Source organism: Trichoplusia ni (genome assembly GCF_003590095.1).
Source record: "Trichoplusia ni isolate ovarian cell line Hi5 chromosome 11 unlocalized genomic scaffold, tn1 tig00002327_group10, whole genome shotgun sequence".
Classification (NCBI taxonomy): domain Eukaryota; kingdom Metazoa; phylum Arthropoda; class Insecta; order Lepidoptera; family Noctuidae; genus Trichoplusia; species Trichoplusia ni.
In genome coordinates this window covers 393-21,785 of record NW_020799692.1, presented here as the reverse complement: position 1 = coordinate 21,785, position 21,393 = coordinate 393, and the positions used below count along the sequence as shown (strand labels likewise).

The 21,393-nt window shown below is 36.2% G+C and overlaps 2 protein-coding genes across 2 annotated transcripts; one reads left to right on the top strand and one right to left on the bottom strand.

Annotated features, from left to right (window-relative positions):
• The first annotated feature begins 5,279 nt into the window (after window positions 1–5,279).
• Window positions 5,280–13,086, top strand: LOC113506349. The gene is made up of 6 exons (XM_026889196.1): window positions 5,280–5,339; window positions 8,820–8,908; window positions 9,686–9,783; window positions 10,150–10,325; window positions 12,116–12,282; window positions 12,871–13,086. Exons 2-6 carry the CDS (start codon window positions 8,820–8,822, stop codon window positions 13,067–13,069), a joined length of 729 nt encoding a protein of 242 aa, XP_026744997.1. The 5' UTR covers window positions 5,280–5,339; the 3' UTR covers window positions 13,070–13,086.
• A 4,761-nt stretch (window positions 13,087–17,847) lies between these two features.
• Window positions 17,848–21,064, bottom strand: LOC113506350 (DENN domain-containing protein 2A-like; the record flags this gene model as incomplete). The annotated part of the gene is given in 4 exon segments (XM_026889197.1): window positions 17,848–18,735; window positions 19,150–19,428; window positions 19,946–20,123; window positions 20,915–21,064. Coding segments are annotated over 4 exon segments (925 nt in total), but the record flags the coding sequence as incomplete, so codon positions are not given.
• Between the last annotated feature and the right edge of the window lie 329 nt (window positions 21,065–21,393).

Genomic DNA, 21,393 nt, shown 5'->3' with positions numbered 1-21,393 from the left:
GATACTCATTGATAATGTCAAGACAATTGACTTGTGACTAGGTTAGCTTCACGTTTGGTTGAAGTCGGACAGTCCGTTGAATATAACCGACTTTGGAAGTTGAAATGTAGCCGCTGTGGAAGAGAGATGGTGGTCATTTCTCATGTTATTTTTTCTTTTTTTTAACTACTACCGCTGTAAGTAAATTCATCCTTGTATCGCGAGGGTTTTTAACAAATAGTCAAGTCACAAGCACAAAGACGCCGAGACAAGCATTCGCGAATCTCACAAGTGCTTGTCAGACGTGGGGATCGAACTCGCTGCAATACGCGCAACAGTGGGTTTGGCGTGGCGACCTCAACCATTAGGATATTGTGTATTCAAAGTTTTTAAAGTAACCTATGTTAGTTAATAATAAGTGATGCAAAAGTTTTAACTTACACGTATTTATCAGGATTGCCCGACTAGTTTCGGAGCCTGTGGCCCTGACTGCTATGTAACAAGAAGTCTTGGACTTGATCCCCACCACAGACAAATGTATGTGATTATCACGATGTTCTACGACTCGGTGTTATTTATCTATATTATGTATGTTTTTAGAAATATATAACTATGTTTATCAGTTGTCTAGTACTCATAATACAAGCTTTGCTCAGTTTGAGACTAGATGGCGTTGTGTGAAATTATGTGATTATTAATGTATTTATGATTAAGAATATCCGGCTTTTTGAAGAAAACCTGTCCACTCTACCTGTGATCATGACATTGATTGTTCAAAATTTATTTCAATTTATAACTTTTCATCTCCGTCAATAATCGAAAGAGTCGATTGCCTTGGTCATCATGGCCTGTCCTGCAGCAGGAGCGCGGGGCGTATACCGCGTCATGCAAATATTAATGACATCATTCGTCGTGCTTTTGTCACTGCTGGTGTACCTGCCTTTTTAGAACCCAATGGTTTGGTACGCAACGATGGTAACAGACCTGACGGAATGTCATTGCTGCCTTGGAAATTGGGTCGGCCTTTGGTGTGGGACGCGACTTGCGTCGTCATCCTCACGCCATCCCATGTTCTAAGTTTAGGGGTCTGAGAATAATCTTAGACCCCGACGATTAACAATAATAACAGTATAATATAATATTCCACAACTTTCACACAACGCCATCTAGTCTCCAACTAAGCGAAGCTTGTATTATGAGTACTTGACAACTGATAAACATACTTATATATTTCTAAATACAAACATAATATAGATAAATTACACCCATCACACAAAAAATTGTCCTGGGAATCGAAATCACGACTTCTGGAATAGCAGTCAAGGCTCTAACAACCAGACCAACACAACCATCGAAATTTTATAAAAAATGCATTATTTTTATACATCTATTCTTTATCGTAAGTTTAAGAGAATGTGAACTATTTTATTTGAACGTCATACATTCGATTCTTTGCCAATTTCTTATATTACGTCACAATCTCCTTGAAGTCTTGTTGTCACAGACAGACGGACGCGAGACTCGTATTATATAAGATTTATAAGTAATAATAAATATAAATGTATGACTGAGTAAATAAAGTTTTATATTTAAAATGTCTGCCAACGGTTTGATCTGTTTAATGTTATAAATTGGTAAAGTTTTTGAGTTGGTGACGTTGTATGCCATCTCAGGAACTACTGAACCGATTTTGATGTTTTAGGAAATAAAAAGCCCGTTTTTTTTCGAGCTCAATGTATCCCACTGCTGGGCAAAGGCACCTTTTCAAAATTATCTATCCTGGGCCACTTGCCACCAGACACCAATTCTGCTACTTTTATTTATTTAGAAATTTGATTAAAATGACACTATTCCTATTCTATTCAGCATTTTGCCAACACAATTATTTGAAATTCAGGACAGGGTGGAATAGTCACTAATAATACACTGAAGTCTAGCACAGCCTTTATAAATGCTCAGGTTTGCTAGTTTCCTTCCACAATTTTCAGTAAATAATAATTACTTCACAATAAGCAAGCAATTTAAAAAGACATTGGTGCCTGGATTCGAACCTACAACCTTTGACATGGTAACTCCACTAGGCACTATCTTTAATTAAATCTAAGTTTTAATTAATATTAAATAAAATATAATTATAATATTTTCTAGACTTTTATATTATTTAGTTTTTAGATCATTTCTATGTATTTAGAAGATAAAATAATTATTATTATTTACTAGCAGTCGCGCCCGGCTCCGCCTGCGTGTTTATCAGTCACCACTTTAAAGCATAATGCTGTTTTATAACTCAAATAGTAAGTACCCTATGTGTTTGCCAAGCTATAATCTATCTCTGTGATAAATTTCATCAAAATCCGTTCAGTAGTTTTTGCGTGAAAGAGAAACAAACATCCATACAAACTTTCGCGTTTATAATTTTAGTAGGATTATCACAAAGATAGATTTGAAGGCAAATCTTATTATGACTATATTATTATAAGATGTAATTGTGAATGCAAGTCCATTGTGTTAAACGGTACGGGAAAATCACTGAAAGAAATTTATTGAAAAAACTTATACATCTACTCATTAGTGTCATCGTCATCATCATCCACAGCCTTTATCCTCCCACTGCTGGGCACAGGCCTTCCCTTCCTCGTGCCAATTTCTACGGTTCCTGTGCTAGCCTCATCCAGACTCGACCCGAGACCTTTAGGTATATTTACACAAATATATACATTACTGTAAATTTGCAAAATTGAAATAAACGTTTATTACTACATGTATATGAGTATACAATACGATATATACTAATAAAACAGAATTTTTACTAAGTGTCTGTCAGTCTGTTTGTTTCAGCTAATCTCTGAAATGTCTGGACCGAATTTGACGGAACTTTTATAAGCAGGGAACGGTGTAATAAATAGTAACTAAGGCTACTTCTAATTTAGAAAATGGTTTTTTGTCTTTCACTCACCTTGTTCCGGCTAATCCCTGAAATGGCTGGACCGAATATGACGGAACTTTTATTGGCACTGAGCTGATATAATAAAGGACTTAGGCTACTTTTATTTTAGAAGTGATTTCTTTTGATTCCACACACATACGGCTAGCAGTAAAATACAAATTGAGATAAACATGTGGTACGGTCATAAATTTGATGGGTCAACTTTTCCACAGTAAATTTGTTTTTCGCTAGTCTATTTGTACAGAACCCTCAAGGTCGCGAGCACGACTCTCACTTTAACGCATGCTTTTTTACATTTATCAATAATAGAATAAAGAAATAAAGCTTTTGACTAGCGTATTGGTCTAGTGGTTAGTGATCCTGGCTGCTACACCAGAGGTCGTTCGTTCGATTCCCATGCACCCAGGACAAATGTTTGTGTGATGAGCACAATAATTTGTTCTGTATTTGGGTTTAATAAATCTGTATTATATCAGTATTTAGAAATATATAAGTATGTTTATCAGTTGTCTAGTACTCATAATACAAGCTTTGCTTAGTTTGAGAATAGATGGCGTTGTGTGAAAGTTGTGGTATCATTATTAAACTATTTATTCGCGGTTATGACGCATACAGGACACAAAGTAGACCTGTTGCTTTTTTTCTGCAGGTAAATCTTGATGACCTTGAAGATCTTGGTCGTCCACCAGCCAACTTCACGCGAAGTCTACAGTCTTTCTTTATGCTGAAAGTCAAGCAAATACTTCTAGGTAAGTGATTGTGGTACTAACATGTGTTGTGTTGAAAGATAGACAGTCGCTCTGTTAGTCAGACCTTAGGCTATAATATATAATCCTAAGTTATAAGTAGAAATTATTACTATGTTATTACTAGCTGTTGCCCGCGACTCCGTCTGCGTGGACTTCAGTGTACAGCGTTCGGTGGTCCCCGTTTCCATGGAAATACATCCCCTTAGTGATCTTATAGCTTTTACACACCTTTTCAATTTGCCCTCGGAAACTATTTCAATAATCGGAATAAAAGGCAGTCTATGTTCTTTTCCATGTCAATGGCTATATGCATGCCGAATTTCATCCAAATCCGTTCAGCCGTTTTTGCGTAATTGAGTAACAAACATCCAAACATCCACACTTTCACATTTATAATATTATTAGTACAAGCTGTTGCCCGCGACTTCGTCCCCGTGGGTAGAAGATATAAGTTATGATTTATACCTGCCCTGTTTTTTTCGCATTTTCCATTGTATCTTCGCTCCTATTAGTCGCAGCGTGATGTTTTATAGCCTAAGGCCTTCCTCGATGAATTGTCTATTCAACCCAAAAATATTTTTTCAATTTGGACCAGTAGTTCCTGAGATTAGCGCGTTCAAACAAACAAACAAACAAACTCTTCAGCTTTATATATTAGTATATAGATAAGGATAAATGAATTTCGGGACTAACCTTTAAACTTGGCATACATTTACACTTTTTTTTGTTTTTGTATTGAACTTGGCTCTCATTTCACATAATTATATGTTTTTGATGAGATTACTCTCAACAAAACTCACAAACATAACCTCTTTATAAGGAAAGTATTTCCACGTGGTTTTTTCATCTCCTAAACACTTTTGTTTTTATTTAAAGTACACTGTTATGGCAATAAATTTACTTCGTTTTTTTGATATCTTGTACTATTGATAAGGATACATTAAAAATAGATACAGCGTTACGTCATGAAGTGCGCACGCGCATATGTGAGCGTATCCGTTGTAGATAAGTTATATATTGGTTGGTTTCGATGCAAATAAGAACAGGATTTATTAAGCGCCATTTTGGAATCTTCTTTTTTTTTGCTAGTTTTTTTTTTATGTTATAATTTGATATTTTGTTTTCGATTGCTTTTTTTTATTAGATGTAACTTATTATGTTTGGGTACTGATAAAAATAATAGTAACCAGGTTTTTTTTCTAGTTATTAATGAGTAAAATTCTAAAATTTTACATTTCTCTACTAATTTATTTTGTTATTTCAATTGAGAAGTCAAGTTTTTGTTTATTTTTATTATTTAGAAAAGTCAAAATTAAAAATATATTATTTATTTAAATTTTTGTTTCACCTTAACAATCGTATTATCCTTATTTAATCTTATCAGTAACTGCAACAATTCGAATCAAAACCTATACTGATTAAATAATTAAGTCATTCATTATCAACGTACATTGGAAACGCACACACACACACAGTCAAAGCATTGATATTCATATCATTATTACCAAATACATTAATACTGTCATATCAATCCTTATTTCTACTAGTTTAAGGTTGAATTTCCTGTAACTGGCGTCCATAATTAGTTGGTTTTAAAGCAGCTTGTAGATTTTGCTCAAAATACACTCAGTCACATGTTTGCTATAGTCTTGTGAACACGTATCGTAAGTAATTTGAATAATTATTAACAATATTTACCTTTTTCTAAGTTATTATTTTATATTTAAACGACTCCCGCATTAAGGAATTTCAACCTTATGTCGCGTGTTTCACAAACATTCAAGTCACATACACAAGACACCCAGACTCAAGACAAGCATTCGTGGATCACACAAATGCTTGTCCTGCGGGGATCGAACCTGTGTCGTCCACAATTGGTTTTGCGTGGTGATCTTAGATACTACTATACGTGCAATTGTCTGTTGTTTCATTATTCTAAGTCGCTGAGAAACGTTAAAGGAAAATGACGTTAGGAAACCAGATGGCATACCACTACATTTTAAAGTAATATTAGTGGCTAGCTTTTCGCCCGCGGCTTTGCCCGTGTCGAGGTCGGTTATATCGCGTTTCCAAGAGAACTCTTCAAAAGTCCGGGATAAAAACTATCCTATGTTCTTTCTCAAGGTCAACTCTATCCCTGTACCAAATTTCATTCAGTTCAGTGGTTTAGACGTGAAAGCGTAACAGACAGACAGAGTTATTTTCGCATTTATAATATTAGTAGGGATTGTGTAAGCGTGAGAGCGTTATACACGGCGCATAGCGGCATCTCACTTACACACAGGTAATAATATTACTTATTATTCTTTCTAGATTTTTAATATTGGAATCTGTAATAACACTTAACACTGCCGGCTTTGAAAGCGGCGTGATTAATCCTTCTTTACAACTTTAAAATGCATTTTGAATGGACTTAAAAGAGGAAAACCGATTTGTTTTTTACTTATTTTTTCATCAAGTTTATTTCAATAGTTTTTCTTTGAAGTTGATGTTATATTTTTGTTAGTATAACAATATGATTTTTACGATTAGTATTTAATTTTAGTTATTGATTTCTATTTTAAGTTAAATAAATATTTGTTACTAGCTGTCGATAATCACAATGCAGATAAATATATATTTTTTTGCAAACCTTTCCTGGACTTCCACGAATATTTTAAGTAAACTAAGCGATTCAGCCGTTCTAGCGAATTATAGCGAGATTACCTAATAGCAATTCATTTTTAAATAAACGAGAGGAAGATTTCATCACTCCTTTTCTTGTCTGACGTTTAAATATTAACCCTCTACATGGCGAAAGGCCTCTGCCCACCTGTGGGATTGATACAGTCTGTTATTATGACCAGCTAAGGGAAAGAGCTATCATCAGCGACTGGCCTGCTGGTCTGGTAGTTAGTGGCTCTGTCTGCTATACCGGAGGTCGTGGGTTCGATTCAAGCCCAGGACAAATGTTTGTCTGATGAGCACGAACATTTGTTCTGTGTCTGGGTGTAATTTATCTATATTATGTATGTATTTAGAAATATATAAGTATGTTTATCAGTTGTCTAGTACTCATAATACAAGCTATGCTTAATTTGAGACTAGATGGCGTTGTGTGAAAGTTGTGGAATATATATATTATATATATTATCATCGGCCTAGCCTGCCATATCAACTTTTAAACACCCCACTGTTGGACACAGGCCTCTTCCCGTATGGGTAAGGTTTTAGCATTGATCACCACGCTAGCTCACTGCGGGCGATTTCAGAAAATAATATTTGGAATCCAGATTACCTCAAGTGCATATAACTTTGAAAAAATCACATTAGTACTTTACCTACTTTCGGATTGAACCTGTACCTAGTGCATACAAATTAATGACACTTAGGGTAAAAATAAGTAATACCTATTATAGCGGATTTTGAAAAGAGATGCCGATTAAGGCCGTGTATAGCTGAATCGCTTACACATCGGCTATACTCTTGTTTTAAGGGGCGGTGTTTGACACCGGTGGGGGATGATGACTGGGTATAAAAAGAAAAAATCTCATTAGTCCCTCAGTTAGATAATTGAAAAGTATGAGACACGTATTTTTTCCTTTTTCAGAAAAACTAGAATTGACAAAGATTAACTGCTTTAAAGTTTAGGAGAGGGGGCTTGTGACGTAACGATAGAGTAAAATTTATACTCAATCGTGACGTCACGCGTAAGTTTCATTCACTGTAATTTGGACAATTTATGTTTGCGGGACAAATTAAATAGTCATCATTTTAATCGGTCCCTCATATCTGAGGATCGTGGTCAGCATCAGGGCCACATTTGGAGCGGATGATTTTCCTCCATCGGTTTCGATCCAGCGCATCTCTCACCACCGCATAGAATTTTGAAGACGATGTGTCTTTTATTTGATCGGTTTCTTCGGTGTTTCCAACGACAATCAATTTCTCTAGACTATCATCGCCTCTGCGTACTGTGTGACCAAAATTAAATAGTACGTATCCATTATTATACGAAAAACTACAAGACGGACACTGCAAAAAAATGTCATCATCCCTATTATTAATGGTAGAAATATTTTAACTTTTCTTATTATTCATTGTATTAAAGTACTTACTGTTCTGTTCAAATTAATGCGTTTTGTCTGTGTTAATGTATGCGCCATTCGTTGAAGTTTTAATTGAACGTGAAGAGATATAATTTTTTCAATTTATGAGTATTTCTTTTCGTATTTTATGAGATATATTTTAAAGTTTTTACGATAGATTTATCTTTACCGATCGTTTTGAAACACGCCTGAAACGATGTGGAAAATATTTGGTTGGATAGAGTTATATAATTATAGCTTTCGTGCGACAGATTCATGCAATGGACCTTGATCTGCCGAATTGGAAATTGCATGCAAATCCTAGTACATAATTACACTCCAGTGTGGATGTTTGGATGTTTCTTGATTTGGATGAAATTTTGTATGCATACACGGTGATTTTTTTGTCGTCTTACAAAAGCAGCCCAGTTCATGTATCCGACGTAAAATACCCCTAGGCGCGATTATTATTTTTTTATGATCAACTAAGATAATAAGTACGAAGAAAATTAAACAAGAGAAATCTGAAATATACTCTTAAAAATGATAAAAAAACGCCGCCGCCCGCGCCCCTCACCATTGTTACAAGGCTCGGACTGCGCTCAGCACAGAGCTGTGTTTCTAAAACTACGAATTGCATCATAATATTGAATAAAAATTGCATTTCTTTTTCAAATCTCATAAATACCTATTTTTTTTTTCATGAACCTGTTCTAGTCATTGGATACATGAACTGGGCTGTTTTTGTAAGACGACTAAAAAATCACGGTGTATAGCCATTGACAAGCAAAAGAACATAGGCTTTTATCCCGATTTTTGTACCTAATCTTTAACCCGAGGGAAAATTGAAAAAAAAAGAAATTGAAAAGGTGTATAAAAGCTATAAGATCACTAAGGGGATATATTTCCATGGAAACGGGGACCACCGAACGCTGTAAACTGAAGTCCACGAGACGGAGTCGCGAGCAATAACTAGTAAACAATAAACAATTCCAATAATTTACTTAAAACCTCTTTGCCTTGACTTGAAAAAGTCAAATTGAACTAAATTTTTTAAGATGTAAGGTTCTTTTTCAGATGCCGTGGGAACGACCAGCCAGTGTGCCAATAGGACAGGTTTGGAGCAGGTTCAAAGGCCGCGAAAGGGATGGGAAACCAGCACATATGTAAGGCTTATATCATAGTATGTTGTATCATCGTAATCTTCTTCTTCTTAGGTATATATAAAAATGATTTGCTGTTCTTCAAATATTCATAGCAGTCCAGGGAAGGTTTAAACGATTTCAAAATAAGGGAAATTAAAAAATAAATATACATCAACTATTAGGCGGTACGTAGTTTGCCGGAACAGCTAGTTCTTTATAATTATATATCAAAACACACAAGAAACTATAAGACTTATAACTTAAAAAAAACCCCGATGGTGTCGAAACTTTCAACCCTTCAACTTTTAAATGATTCGAACGATTTTTATAAACATATCTAAGACCGCTAGAACATAATTCACTAAGTTACAAAAAAAATTAAGTAGAATTTGCTGGCGAGGTATGATGCCTCAGACAGGCAGAAAGATAGGTACGTTAAACTTATAATACCTATTTTAGCGTCAGGGTTTAAAAAGATAACTGGTTAGGCAATCCCAATAAATACGCGTGAGAAAACCTTTGATTAATTTAAGTAAAAAAAATTGTAACGATTTAGACATATTTTACATCTAACTCTTAAAAACCTGACCAATTTTCAGTCCCATCTAGTAGCGCGAGACACCATGGCCCCGATTCTGCATTTCTTTAAGCATTTTGCCTGATTACGAATAATATCAAATTTAATCCAATTTAAATTAATTCATCGGTCATTGAAAATAGCAAAATTTCGGGTTATGTAGTTCGGGTATTTCGGTAGCGATAATTAGCAATGTTAAATAAAAATAATGTTTTGAACAGGTATCAAATAAGGGATATGGATGAGAACATGAAGAAAACATGCCTCGACATGATGCAGGAGACGTTCTTAAGAGATGAACCACTTAGCACAGTCTTAGGTAAGGAGATATTGTATGTATAAATGAGGTACATACATTATCATTATGCCTAATTTTTTACTGATGTTTTGATTGCGATTGGTATGAAAAAGTTAAAGATTTATTTATTTGAAACATGCAAAAATAGGAGTTAAATATTACATAGAGACCGTTAGTTTCACTTTCAAGTAAACATCATTGGCCTAGCCAGTTCCCAACTCTGTTGGGGTCGGCTACCAATCTAACCACAGACACAGAACAAACAATCGCGCTTATCACAAACAAACTTTTCCTTGGTGGGGATCGAACCCACGACCTCGGGTACCGCAGTCAGGGTCTGTTACCAATACGCCAGTCATATGAAATAACTAGTGCCAAAATTTCCAGGCATTACCCAGGACCCAGTATCGATAGCTTCGATTAGAGCTGGATGGGAGAGTTATGTAGCCCAAAATGTGAGTCTGGCTTGCTTTACGGAGGTCAACGGAGAGCCAGATGAGCTGGTCGGCTTCAACATCATCCTTGTGAAGAGTATAGATGATGAGGAGGAGGATTTCGATCAGGTCAGTCCTATTTCCTATCCTACTAATATTATAAACGCGAAAGTTTGTATGTATGGATGTTTGTTCCTCTTTCACGCAAAAACTGCAGAACGGATTTAGACGCAACTTGGTATACAGATAGTTTATAACCAGGATTAACGCGTAGGATAGTTTCTTTTTCCTGATTTTATGTTCCCGTGGGATCATTTTCGATTTGTAACGGGCGGATCCGCCGAAAACAGCTAGTTTTTTCCTATAAATGTTTATCAGTCATCTTCTAATATATAAAATTCCCGTGTCACGATGTTAGTTACCATACTCCTCCGAAACGGTTCGAGCGATTTGTATGAAATTTTGTATACATATTGGGTAGGTCTGAGAATAGAACAACATCTATTTTTCATACCCCTAAGTGATAAGGGTTGCACACACTAAAAAAAAATATTTTATTTTTTGGACGTAACTGTTTGTTTTTTTTTCATGTGACATAAAAATACATACAACTAGAAAAAAAATATCCGGCAAAACAACGTTTGCTGGGTCAGCTAGTCATTTATAATATTCACTTGCATTGACAATATTTTCATGATCATTTGTAAATGCCGTTATATACGAATCGACCAATCAATATTAACACAGATAACTTTAAATAGATAATTTTGGTGCATTTCATGAAACCTGGTTGCTCAACACGTGATGAATTTATCAGTACCATCAAATATTATTGGAAAGAGATAAAACCGACGTATTGCGGGCAAAATGGAGACACGGAGAAATTTGTGTCGCGGGGATTTGTGTCGGGACAAGCATCAGTGGCTCATACGAATGCTTGTCCTACACGGGGATCAGACCCGAGAAACGTCGCTCTCAGTGGGTTTGGCGTGGTGAACTCACCACTCGGTTTTCCGTGCGTCCGCCCGTAGAACTCTTGACTTGAAAGAAATTGAAAAAAACTCAGGTTTACCGGTTTACTCACGATGCTTTCTTTACCTTTGCAGCAGATACTTTTTCTGCAATGAACAGACTTTGTAATACGCATATATATTAGAAAAGATATTGGAACGTGGATTAAAACCTACAACCCTTTAAAAAAAATATACAACCCTTGTTTTTTATATAGCACAATTTCATTTAATGTGCTGGCTTAGCTGATGTATCTATATAAACATTTTCTAGAGGCGGATCCAAATCATGTAACAACGGTTTGCTCACCTGTATTTATCGGGATCGCCCGACTAGTTTCGGATGCAATCGGTCGGCAGTCGGCAGTTCCCAACATTGCATGATAAAGGACTTCGATTTTGTCCGAAACCGATCCCGGTACATACACGTGGGCAAACCGTTATCAATTGAATACGTATCTACTTGTGAAGATACCTTTCTATCTTTTGTTTACGATAATTCGTCAGATTCCAATCTTTTCCGATTTAGATAATAATAAAATATGTTTGTTTTCCTGTTCAGGTTGATATCTATATCTATCTCTATAAGTATCTGTATTATATAATACCGGATTAGGAGGTCGAATTTCGTCCGCGTGGTTTTATATTGTTTTTCTTCACAGTAACGACTGCACGGATAGCCGAGTGGTTGAGGTCACCACGCCAAAACCACTGTGCGTGTCGTGTCGCGGGCTCGATCCCCGCGTACGACAAGTATTTGTGTGATCCACGAATGCTTGTTCTGAGTCTGGGTGTCTTTGTGCAAGTGACTTGAATGTTTGTAAAACCCCCCGCGACACAAGGATTAAATTATTTACTGCGGGAGTCGTAAAAAAAAGAAAAGTTTTTTTTTGTAAAATCTCTTTACAGGTACAAGGTGAAGCGTGGAAGAAACTCCTGAAAACGTTAATAGCAACTGAAGGACTATTAAATGTATTTAAACATTACAATATAGATAAATATTTGACATCCAGTGGTCTAACGGTGCTGCCATCGCATAGAGGACAAAATATTGGAGCGAAACTCTTCGCAGCAAGGTATGAATAGAAAAATATATAAAGGTTTTAGAAGAGATAATATATGTGCCTGCAGTGGGACAGTTACAGGCTGGTGTTATTAACAGCTTCGGTAATGGCGCCCCACCGTGGGGCAGTTCACAAGCGTGGTGATCAATGCTCGTTCTCTGTATGAGAGGCCTGCAGTGGGACAGTTACAGGCTGGTGTTATTAACAGCTTCGGTAATGGCGCCCCACCGTGGGGCAGCTCACAAGCGTGGTGATCAATGCTCGTTCTCTGTAGAGAGGCCTGCAGTGGGACAGTTACAGGCTGGTGTTATTAACAGCTTCGGTAATGGCACCCCACCGTGGGGCAGCTCACAAGCGTGGTGATCAATGCTCGTTCTCTGTATGAGAGGCCTGCAGTGGGACAGTTACAGGCTTGTGTTATTAACAGCTTCGGTAATGGCACCCCACCGTGGGGCAGCTCACAAGCGTGGTGATCAATGCTCGTTCTCTGTATGAGAGGCCTGCAGTGGGACAGTTACAGGCTGGTGTTATTAACAGCTTCGGTAATGGCGCCCCACCTTGGGGCAGCTCATAAGCATGACCAATCTATTTCGTTTACAGGGAGCCGCTGTGCAAAGCCCTAGGGCTCCAAGCGACTGCAACAGTGTTCACAGCTATGGCGTCGCAAGTCTTAGCCGCTAAATGTGGGTTCGAGGTGTTGGCTGAACTGAAATACAGTGACATGATTGAACAAGGGGTCGACCTGACTGGCTGCCAGACTCCTAGCGCTAAACTAATGGGGACCAAGTTTAAGTTTTAAAATAGTATTTTAAATTAGAATTTTCGTTTTATTTTCTGGATAAATATTCTCGCTGAATGTGATGATCATCCTAGCCTATTTCTGAACTATGTTGGGATCGGCTTCCAGTCTAACCGGTTAAACTAAGTACCAGTGTTTTACAAGGAGCGACTGCCTATCTGACCTCCTCAACCCAGTTACCTGGGCAACACGATACCCCATAGACTGGTTGTTTCTGGCTTCTGACTATCTGTAACGGACTGTCAAATATGTGTAAATAATAGCCGGTACAATTTAATGGCCTTCCGAAACACGGAGGAACTCGTTATGACATGGATGGTCACCCATCCACGGACCGACCGTATCAAGTGTAGCTTAACCTGTGATCTATCACGTGATATGCGACATCATGCTTTGCGTGCTACGAATATTAATTTAGCTAAGAATGTGTGTGGAAAAAATTAAAACAAAGTTGTTATTTATAATACAGTTTATTATTAAAAATAACAGTATTATTAATAACACAATTAAGCTTATATAACAAGGCATAGGATTACTCAGAGCAAGTTTAATTATAATAGTTTGAAACTACCAAGAATTTGGAGATAAAAATTGTTTGAGAAATATAAAGCAATTGAAAAATTGAAAGTTTTTGAAAATGTATCACATTTATTCCATACTATAAGAAGACTTTGTCCAGCAGTGGGTCATTAAGGCTGGGCTAAGGTTTTATTATTGAGAATCTATAAAATCATTTCAATAATTTAAATTAATATATCTAGGTATGAAATCTTCGTAAAAATGGATCCTTAATTTAAAAATGTAACGTAGGTCGGGATGGGTCATAAAAATACAATATCCCCAAACCCCAGGTATTGTAAGAAAACAGTTAATGAACTATCTGAATAAGAAAGCTATTCAGATCAGTAATGAGGTTTAGTAATTTATGTGCAGAACACTCTTTGCCCAGCAGTGGGAAACAGTGGGCTAGATAAAATAAAGGTAATTCAGGTGGGGGTTATAAAATATTTCATAATCGTTTCAATGAATAATTTGTCATAAAACAATAATAGTCTTAAAATACAAATTGTTAATTAAGATGCATTAGTATTACGTCTTATAAGCCTCTTAAGGCAATTACTTTTGTTTAGAATATTGTTGGGTCATGACCCCATATGACCCAACCCATAATGGGTCATAGTGAATCAAAAGGTATTGAAACAGCAGTTAAGTAGGTTGCATTTTACAAAGATGTATTTCTTTAATTGTATTAATAGTACATCTGCTGGGTCAATATGACCCATTACTACTACTAGACGTATTAGATTGTTCTGGCAAGTAAAAGTTAAAGTGTTTTATTGTTGATTAAACCATTTTATAGACAATAAACTAACTGTTTCTGGATATTGTGATATCAGACAAAAAGATCAAGTTTTTTTGAAAATCACTGGGTAGACTAAAAATAAAATAAAAATATATACAAATTTGAAATCCAGACAATTTTATTTATTCAAAATGGGAATGTAAAATAACAATAGAAAAGAGGCAGTGCCTAAACCGTTGGGACAATGTTTTTGCAAATTTTAACAGATTTTCAAATACTTAAGTTAAAATAATTAAATTAAATACGTAATTAAACATAACTAAGTATAACATATTATTTACAAGTAACATACTGTTCGCTTAACATAACATTTGTGCATTTAAAGTTAAAAAAAAGATCTTCAGTTGAGATTTTTTTGTTTTCATAAAACAATGTCACATAGTGTAAAATGTTTTGTCCACACTTTTGCCCAGCATTGGGGAAATACCAATATCCAGTCTTCATAGTTCTCAACCTTGTGCAACTTTAAGTTAACAAATGCTTAAACAAATGAAAACAATCCAATAACTTTGGAACAAACATTTGTCTCGTACACAAATATTTGACCCAATATTGGGTCACACCTTATTGAACACTGGTATTAAACATGTGCACTATAACATAAGACCATATATTTGTAACACAAATTAATTAAACACCATTGTATGAAAACAGAATAATTATAATATTCTTTTTATTTAATTGTAATTTAATATAAAAAATGCAATGAAAAAATTCAAACCTCAGACAGGAATCGAACTAACGACTATTTACTAACTGACCAAGAGTTTGAATTTGTTCAATGTATGCATTAACTATTAAAACATATAACTTGTGATGGATAGTAGCAAATTAATTTTTAACTTAACGAGACTTCGTTAAAAATCTAGAAATAAATTGACGAGACTATGGAATCATAGTAAACTATTTATCGAAACATCTTTCTGAAATCACGTATTTAAGTAAAATTGCTACAGAAGTGGGAGGGAGACAGCAATACATGGCGAATAGTGGCATCTCTTTCTGTAACTGTCAACAAACAAGATGTAGTAGGTATCTTTAGTTTAACACAGCTGTATAAAGAACTAATAAATAAATAATAATAAAGAAATAATCCTAACCTACTGACATTATAAACGCCAAAGTTTGTATGTTTGTTTCTCTTTTACGCAAAAACCACTGAACGAATTTAGACGAAACTTGGTATACAGATAGTTTATAACCAGGATTAACAAATAGAATAGTTTTTTTTTTTCAGATTCTATGTTCCCGTGGAATCATTTTCGATTTATAGCGGGCAGAGCCGCGAGCGAAAGCAAGTTCTGAATAAATAACTTATCCATCAGTATATTGGCATTTAAAACCAATTATTAAGTAATTTTAAAATCGAATCCAAATTGAATCATAGTTTTAATAATTACAATATATTTGCTTACTATAAAAATGACAAATAAAAGAAGAGAGATACCACTATACCCCTTACATCACAGAGACTGGGGCCCAGAGAGTGTTAAAACTAGAATAGAGAACTCCAAATGTATGTGAATGACATTCCTCTTCGACAAGTGACGTGACTCTGACTTGTCAGTTCAATACATTTGAGGGATCCGTCAGCGTTAGCGAGGAGACATGTAACTTGTGTACAGGGCTTTAGATGATAGTACCTATATATATATATATTTTGAAGTTTTTTTAACAAATATTTTTTTAGGTATTAAGAAACAGTCGAGAATAATTTGAATATAGCTGGTTATACTAAATAATGCTTTTAATTATACATTTATTGCTAGTATATGCCTAACTTTGCTTGTAGGGTCTGAACCACGTCTTGAAAAGTGCAAACTACTTTCAAATAATGTCTCATAATTTAACATTTTATTTACTAATAATACATTTTAAATAGTAATTCAGCGAAAATTGATATACTTTTATTACAGGCCGGTGTTATTAACAGCTTCGGTAATGGCGCCCCACCGTGGGGCAGCTCACAAGCGTGCTGATCAATGCTCGTTCTCTGTATGAGAGGCCTGCAGTGGTACAGTTACAGGCTGGTGTTATTATATTCTTAATACATTTTTGTTTAACGCATATACATCTGAGAAAGTTCATTTTCAAGACATATTTAACACCCGTAACATAACATGGGGCCAACTGACATTAAACTTGGGGTCTAACAAATAAATACACAAACTTAATTAAAAATACATTTAAAACTAAACTGGGATCTTATTAATATCACTTGGGTATACAATAAGGCACATCTATACTTCTATACTAATATATAAAGCTGAAGAGGTTGTTTGTTTGTTTGAACTCGCTAATCTCAGGAACTACTAGTTCAAATTGAAAAATTATTTTTGTATTGAATAGACCATTCATAGAGGAAGGTTTTAGGCTATATACCATCACGCTGCGACTAATAGGAGCGAAGATACAATGGAAAATGTGGAAAAAACAGGACAGGTATAAATCATAACTTATATCTTTTAACTGGGCGGACGAAGTCGCGGGCAACAGCTAGTTATTATATACACAGACCGACGAATTTATGAAAACTAACATTATTATTGTATTTCAAGCTTAAAATATAAAATACAGACTCCGGTTGGGTCCGAAACTTATCGAGCGATCCCGATAAACAAGCGTGAGTAAACCGTTATTAGATAAATAATTAAAGATTTGCCTCACGATAATAATTACAATGAGAATAAAACATAATAAGTTACTGTTTCAAGTATTTTAACCGACTTTATTAAAGGGGAGGGATCTCAATTCGGACTCAATCTTTTATTTGCAATTTTCTAAAGACTTGTAGGAATAAAATTATTTAAAAAAGCCGGGTTTGAAATGCACATAAAATGCAATAAATTTAACGTTTCTTTTTCATGTTTTCAGTCAAATAGATTAATAGGGATGATGACAATTTCTTTTTCAGTGACCGTCTTATAGTTTACGTATTTTTTTCTTCTGTATCAAAACATAAATTGATCAAATTACATTAAATTAAACTTGTAACATCACGATTGTGTATAAATTTTACGAAATCGTTACGTCACAAGCCTCTCCTATACTTTAAAGCAGTTTTTGTGGTTCATATAAAGGCAAAATTACGTGTCTAAGGGCCGATTTTTTAATCATCAATTAACTTCTATCTGAGGAATAAATATGGCCGTTTGACATATTTTTTATTTTTTATACAAAATCTGTCAAAACGTCAAACATATTCGTCGAATAAATTTTATCTGGCGATTGAAAAATTAGCACTAATATATTAATTAAATTATCTAACTGAGGAACTAAATAGATTTTTCTTTTTTATACCCAGTCATCATTCCTATTGTCTTGGGAACCTTTAACGTAACACTTTTGAAAACGCGTGTATTGAATAAAAACAACATTTTAATATTATCTTTCGATAAGCTTTAGTTTGACATAGTTTTTATATTAATACTTATCCACTTGTCATGATTTTCTAAATATGTTGACTAATCCATTAATACCGCCTTTCATCAGAAAACAGGCGACAGTTTTCATTTCATAGCTATTTTTCTATAATTTACATCCATCGATCGCTTACATCAATTAAGACACTTTGAATTGACACTTCAGTATGATCACCTATCTAAAAACTAACCTCGTTTAGATTTGCTTAAAGTTTACGACCGATTTTCAACTTTGAAATTCATAACGGAAGCCCATCAAGAAAGTAACCTCGGCCCGAGTTGCTTGACCTTTACAACCAAGATATGGTTTACCTAGTCAGCATTTCAGCATCTCAGTTCTTTCAACGACACTGCATAACAAAATCAAAACTAGCATCACAGTTCATCGTTTACCCATCCGAACTACAACCTCGGAGAGTTCCGCTTAACTAATCCTTTCACTTGACCACAAATCCAAAATCCGACCTTGGACCTCAGCGAGCGATGCTCAAACTAACCATTCTTTGGCTCATGGTAAGTCGGTCACCCATCCAAAACCCGACCTCGCCGAGCGAAGCTTAACCTTACGCAACCAAGTCTCTTAGCTTACTTTTCAAGAATTTAACTTTCTTATTAACTGCATTCTTATAGTTACTCTTGCTATTATCTAAATGTTTGCTACCAGTCTTGGATCTACTCTTGACTCTCTCCTCGAATAACTCGTAGAAGTTTGGAAGTGGGGTGTCTACGAGTTCAGGCGGTGGTTGTGGGGTAGTCGCGAAGTGGTGGTGGTATGTCGCCGCCATGTTCTGTATGAAGTGGGTGAACATCGCTGTCTCCGTGAACCATTCCAGGAAGTATTGGTTCTGTTTCGACGATGCGTTTTTGATGAACGATTCTTTCTGTTAAAGAAAATTTCTGTATTTTAGTTGTGAGAACATAAATCAATATAAAATATTCTTAAAACTACCAAAAGAAAGATTAACTTACAAGAGAACTGGGTTACTTACAAAGTAAAACTGTGGCATTTTATCTATGATCTTTACCCGTCGTATCACGGAGGGGTTCACAATTATTCAAGTCACATGCACAAAGACACCCAGACTCAGGACAAGCATTCGTGGATCACACAAACGCATATCCCTTGCGCCGATCGAACCCACGACCCGTCACACACATATTGTTTTGGCGTGTTGACTTCAACCACTCAGATATACATGACGTCTTATTTTAAATTGATTTAAAACATGGTTCATAGTAAAATCCAAAAAATATCCCTCCTACACATTCAATTATAAACAATACAAAATACTCACATCAAAAACAACATCCCCCCGTCCTAAATCACCATCCTTCAAATCACCAACTGAGAAAAACCTCCAGAAATCACCCAAAATGTCTACAAAGAATCTGAGGAAAGCTTCTGAGATCATCACGTTTCGTGTCTTCGTGTCTTCCGCTTTGTCTTTGTGTTTGCTCGTCTCCATCTGAAGGGCTGTCTTGAGGGTCTTGTACGAGGGCGTGGGTAGTATTGTGGATTCATCACCTTGGTAGAATAGGACCTTTGAAGGGTGTGTTAGGTCTATTAGCATGCCCTGTAACAAATTGGTTAGATTTAAACTTGGGTGATGTGGTTTTTTGAGGTTTTAATGAGGTCGATGTTAACAGGGTACCTTGGATGGATTTTCTGAATAGTTTCGGACCAAACTAGAGTCCTTAATCATGAGCTGACGCGACATGGTCGCGAGTCGAACTGTTTTTATTTCAAACAGGCCATTTTAGGGCGGTTGCATAATATAATATGAGGATAAAATTCCTTACTGAGATAGGAAACCGATTTTACGATTGGACTTTTTAGTACCGTGTGTCGAAAGGCACGTTAAATTTTGGGTCCCGGCTGTTATGCATTCATCTTTGACAGTTTGACATTACTGGTAGTCAAAAGCTTGAAAGTCTGACAACCAGTCTAACCAAGGGGTATCGTGTTGACCAGGTAATCGGTTTGAGGAGGTCAGATAGGCAGTCGCTCCTTGTAAAACACTGGTACTTAGCTAAATCCGGCCCTAGCATAGTTGTGAAATAGCTCGGATGATGATGGTGATTTGTACATACCTCCTCGAAGACGACCCCGCTGAGGTCCTGGTTGCTGGAGAGCATCCCGGCGAGGATCGGCAGCGGCGCCTCCAGAACGTCACGCTGAAGCTCCGCCGGGATCGAAGAGATCAGCGGCTGCTGCCACACGAACGGGAACAGGGCGCTCTGCAGGGCCTCCACGCACGACGAGACCGACCTGGGGACCAAGTGTGACTATATAATATAACTAGTCTAACACAAGTGGGAATCTCAAAGAATAATATTCGACGTCACAGCCGGCCCCGGGGACCATCATCACGCGCCTCGACACCGAGCGAGGGAGCATGCGTGCGACAGGGACGACAACAACGCCGTCGCGCACCTCACAGACTAAAGACCGCCACAACTCATAACTGAACAACATCGAAGCACAATCATACAACGTAAACAAAATAGATTAAAAAAATCTAAATACTCATTGAAGCTACCCTGAAAATATCAGCCTGCTAGATTATCGGGAACTGCCTCAAAATTGAGTTGCAAAAATCCAACCGGAACGACAAACAAATTAGAAAAATTAAAAAATCTGTTGGCTGTGCATATTTATAATTCTATCAACTGTTACTGAGCGTCGAATTTTATTATTTTATAATTTGGACTGTTAAACTATCGCGGTTCATGAGATACTGGAGGCAAACGGACAGGCCGATGGATAGACAGACAAACAGGCAAAGTAATATATAGAATATAGAGTAAGATATTTCATTTTTTTCCCCTTCCTGGATACGACTCCCACTAGAAAGAATTTAATCCTTGTCACACACAAAGACGGGTGTCTTAGTGCGCGACGTGTCGCGTAGGACAAGCGTTTGTGTGATTTAAGAATGCTTGTCCTGAGTCTGGGTGTCTTTGTGCATGTGACTTGAATGTTTGTGAAACACCTGCGACAGATATATTAAATTTCTTAATGAGGGAGTCGGTTTTTTATGAAACAGATTAATCACCAACCTTAACTGATCACCGATGATGATGACCTTCCGCTCCAGGAGTAGAGAGCCGAAGACTTTGATGACCAGACCCGCGCCGAGCAGGTCTAGTAGCACAGATAGGTTGTCTTCATCAACCCTGGGTTCAATAGGTCGTTTAATTATTTTCATCCTGGAAATAAAGAAAGAATATATATTTTAAACAATTTTAATAAGTCCGTTGTCACGGTGTACGTAACTGAACTTCTCAGAAACGGATAGACCAATTCTCATGAAATTTTATGTGCATATTGGGTAGGTCTGAGAATCGGACACCTATATTTTATACCCCCATTATTTATCCCATAGAACTAAATTTTATAGCAAAACAAATAGAGCAAATAAATAAATAAATGCGGACAACATCACATACAATGTTCTGAACCCAAAGTAAGTTGCTAAATCACTTGTGCTATGGAATTCAGATACAACGAAGGTACCACAAACACACAGATCCGAGAC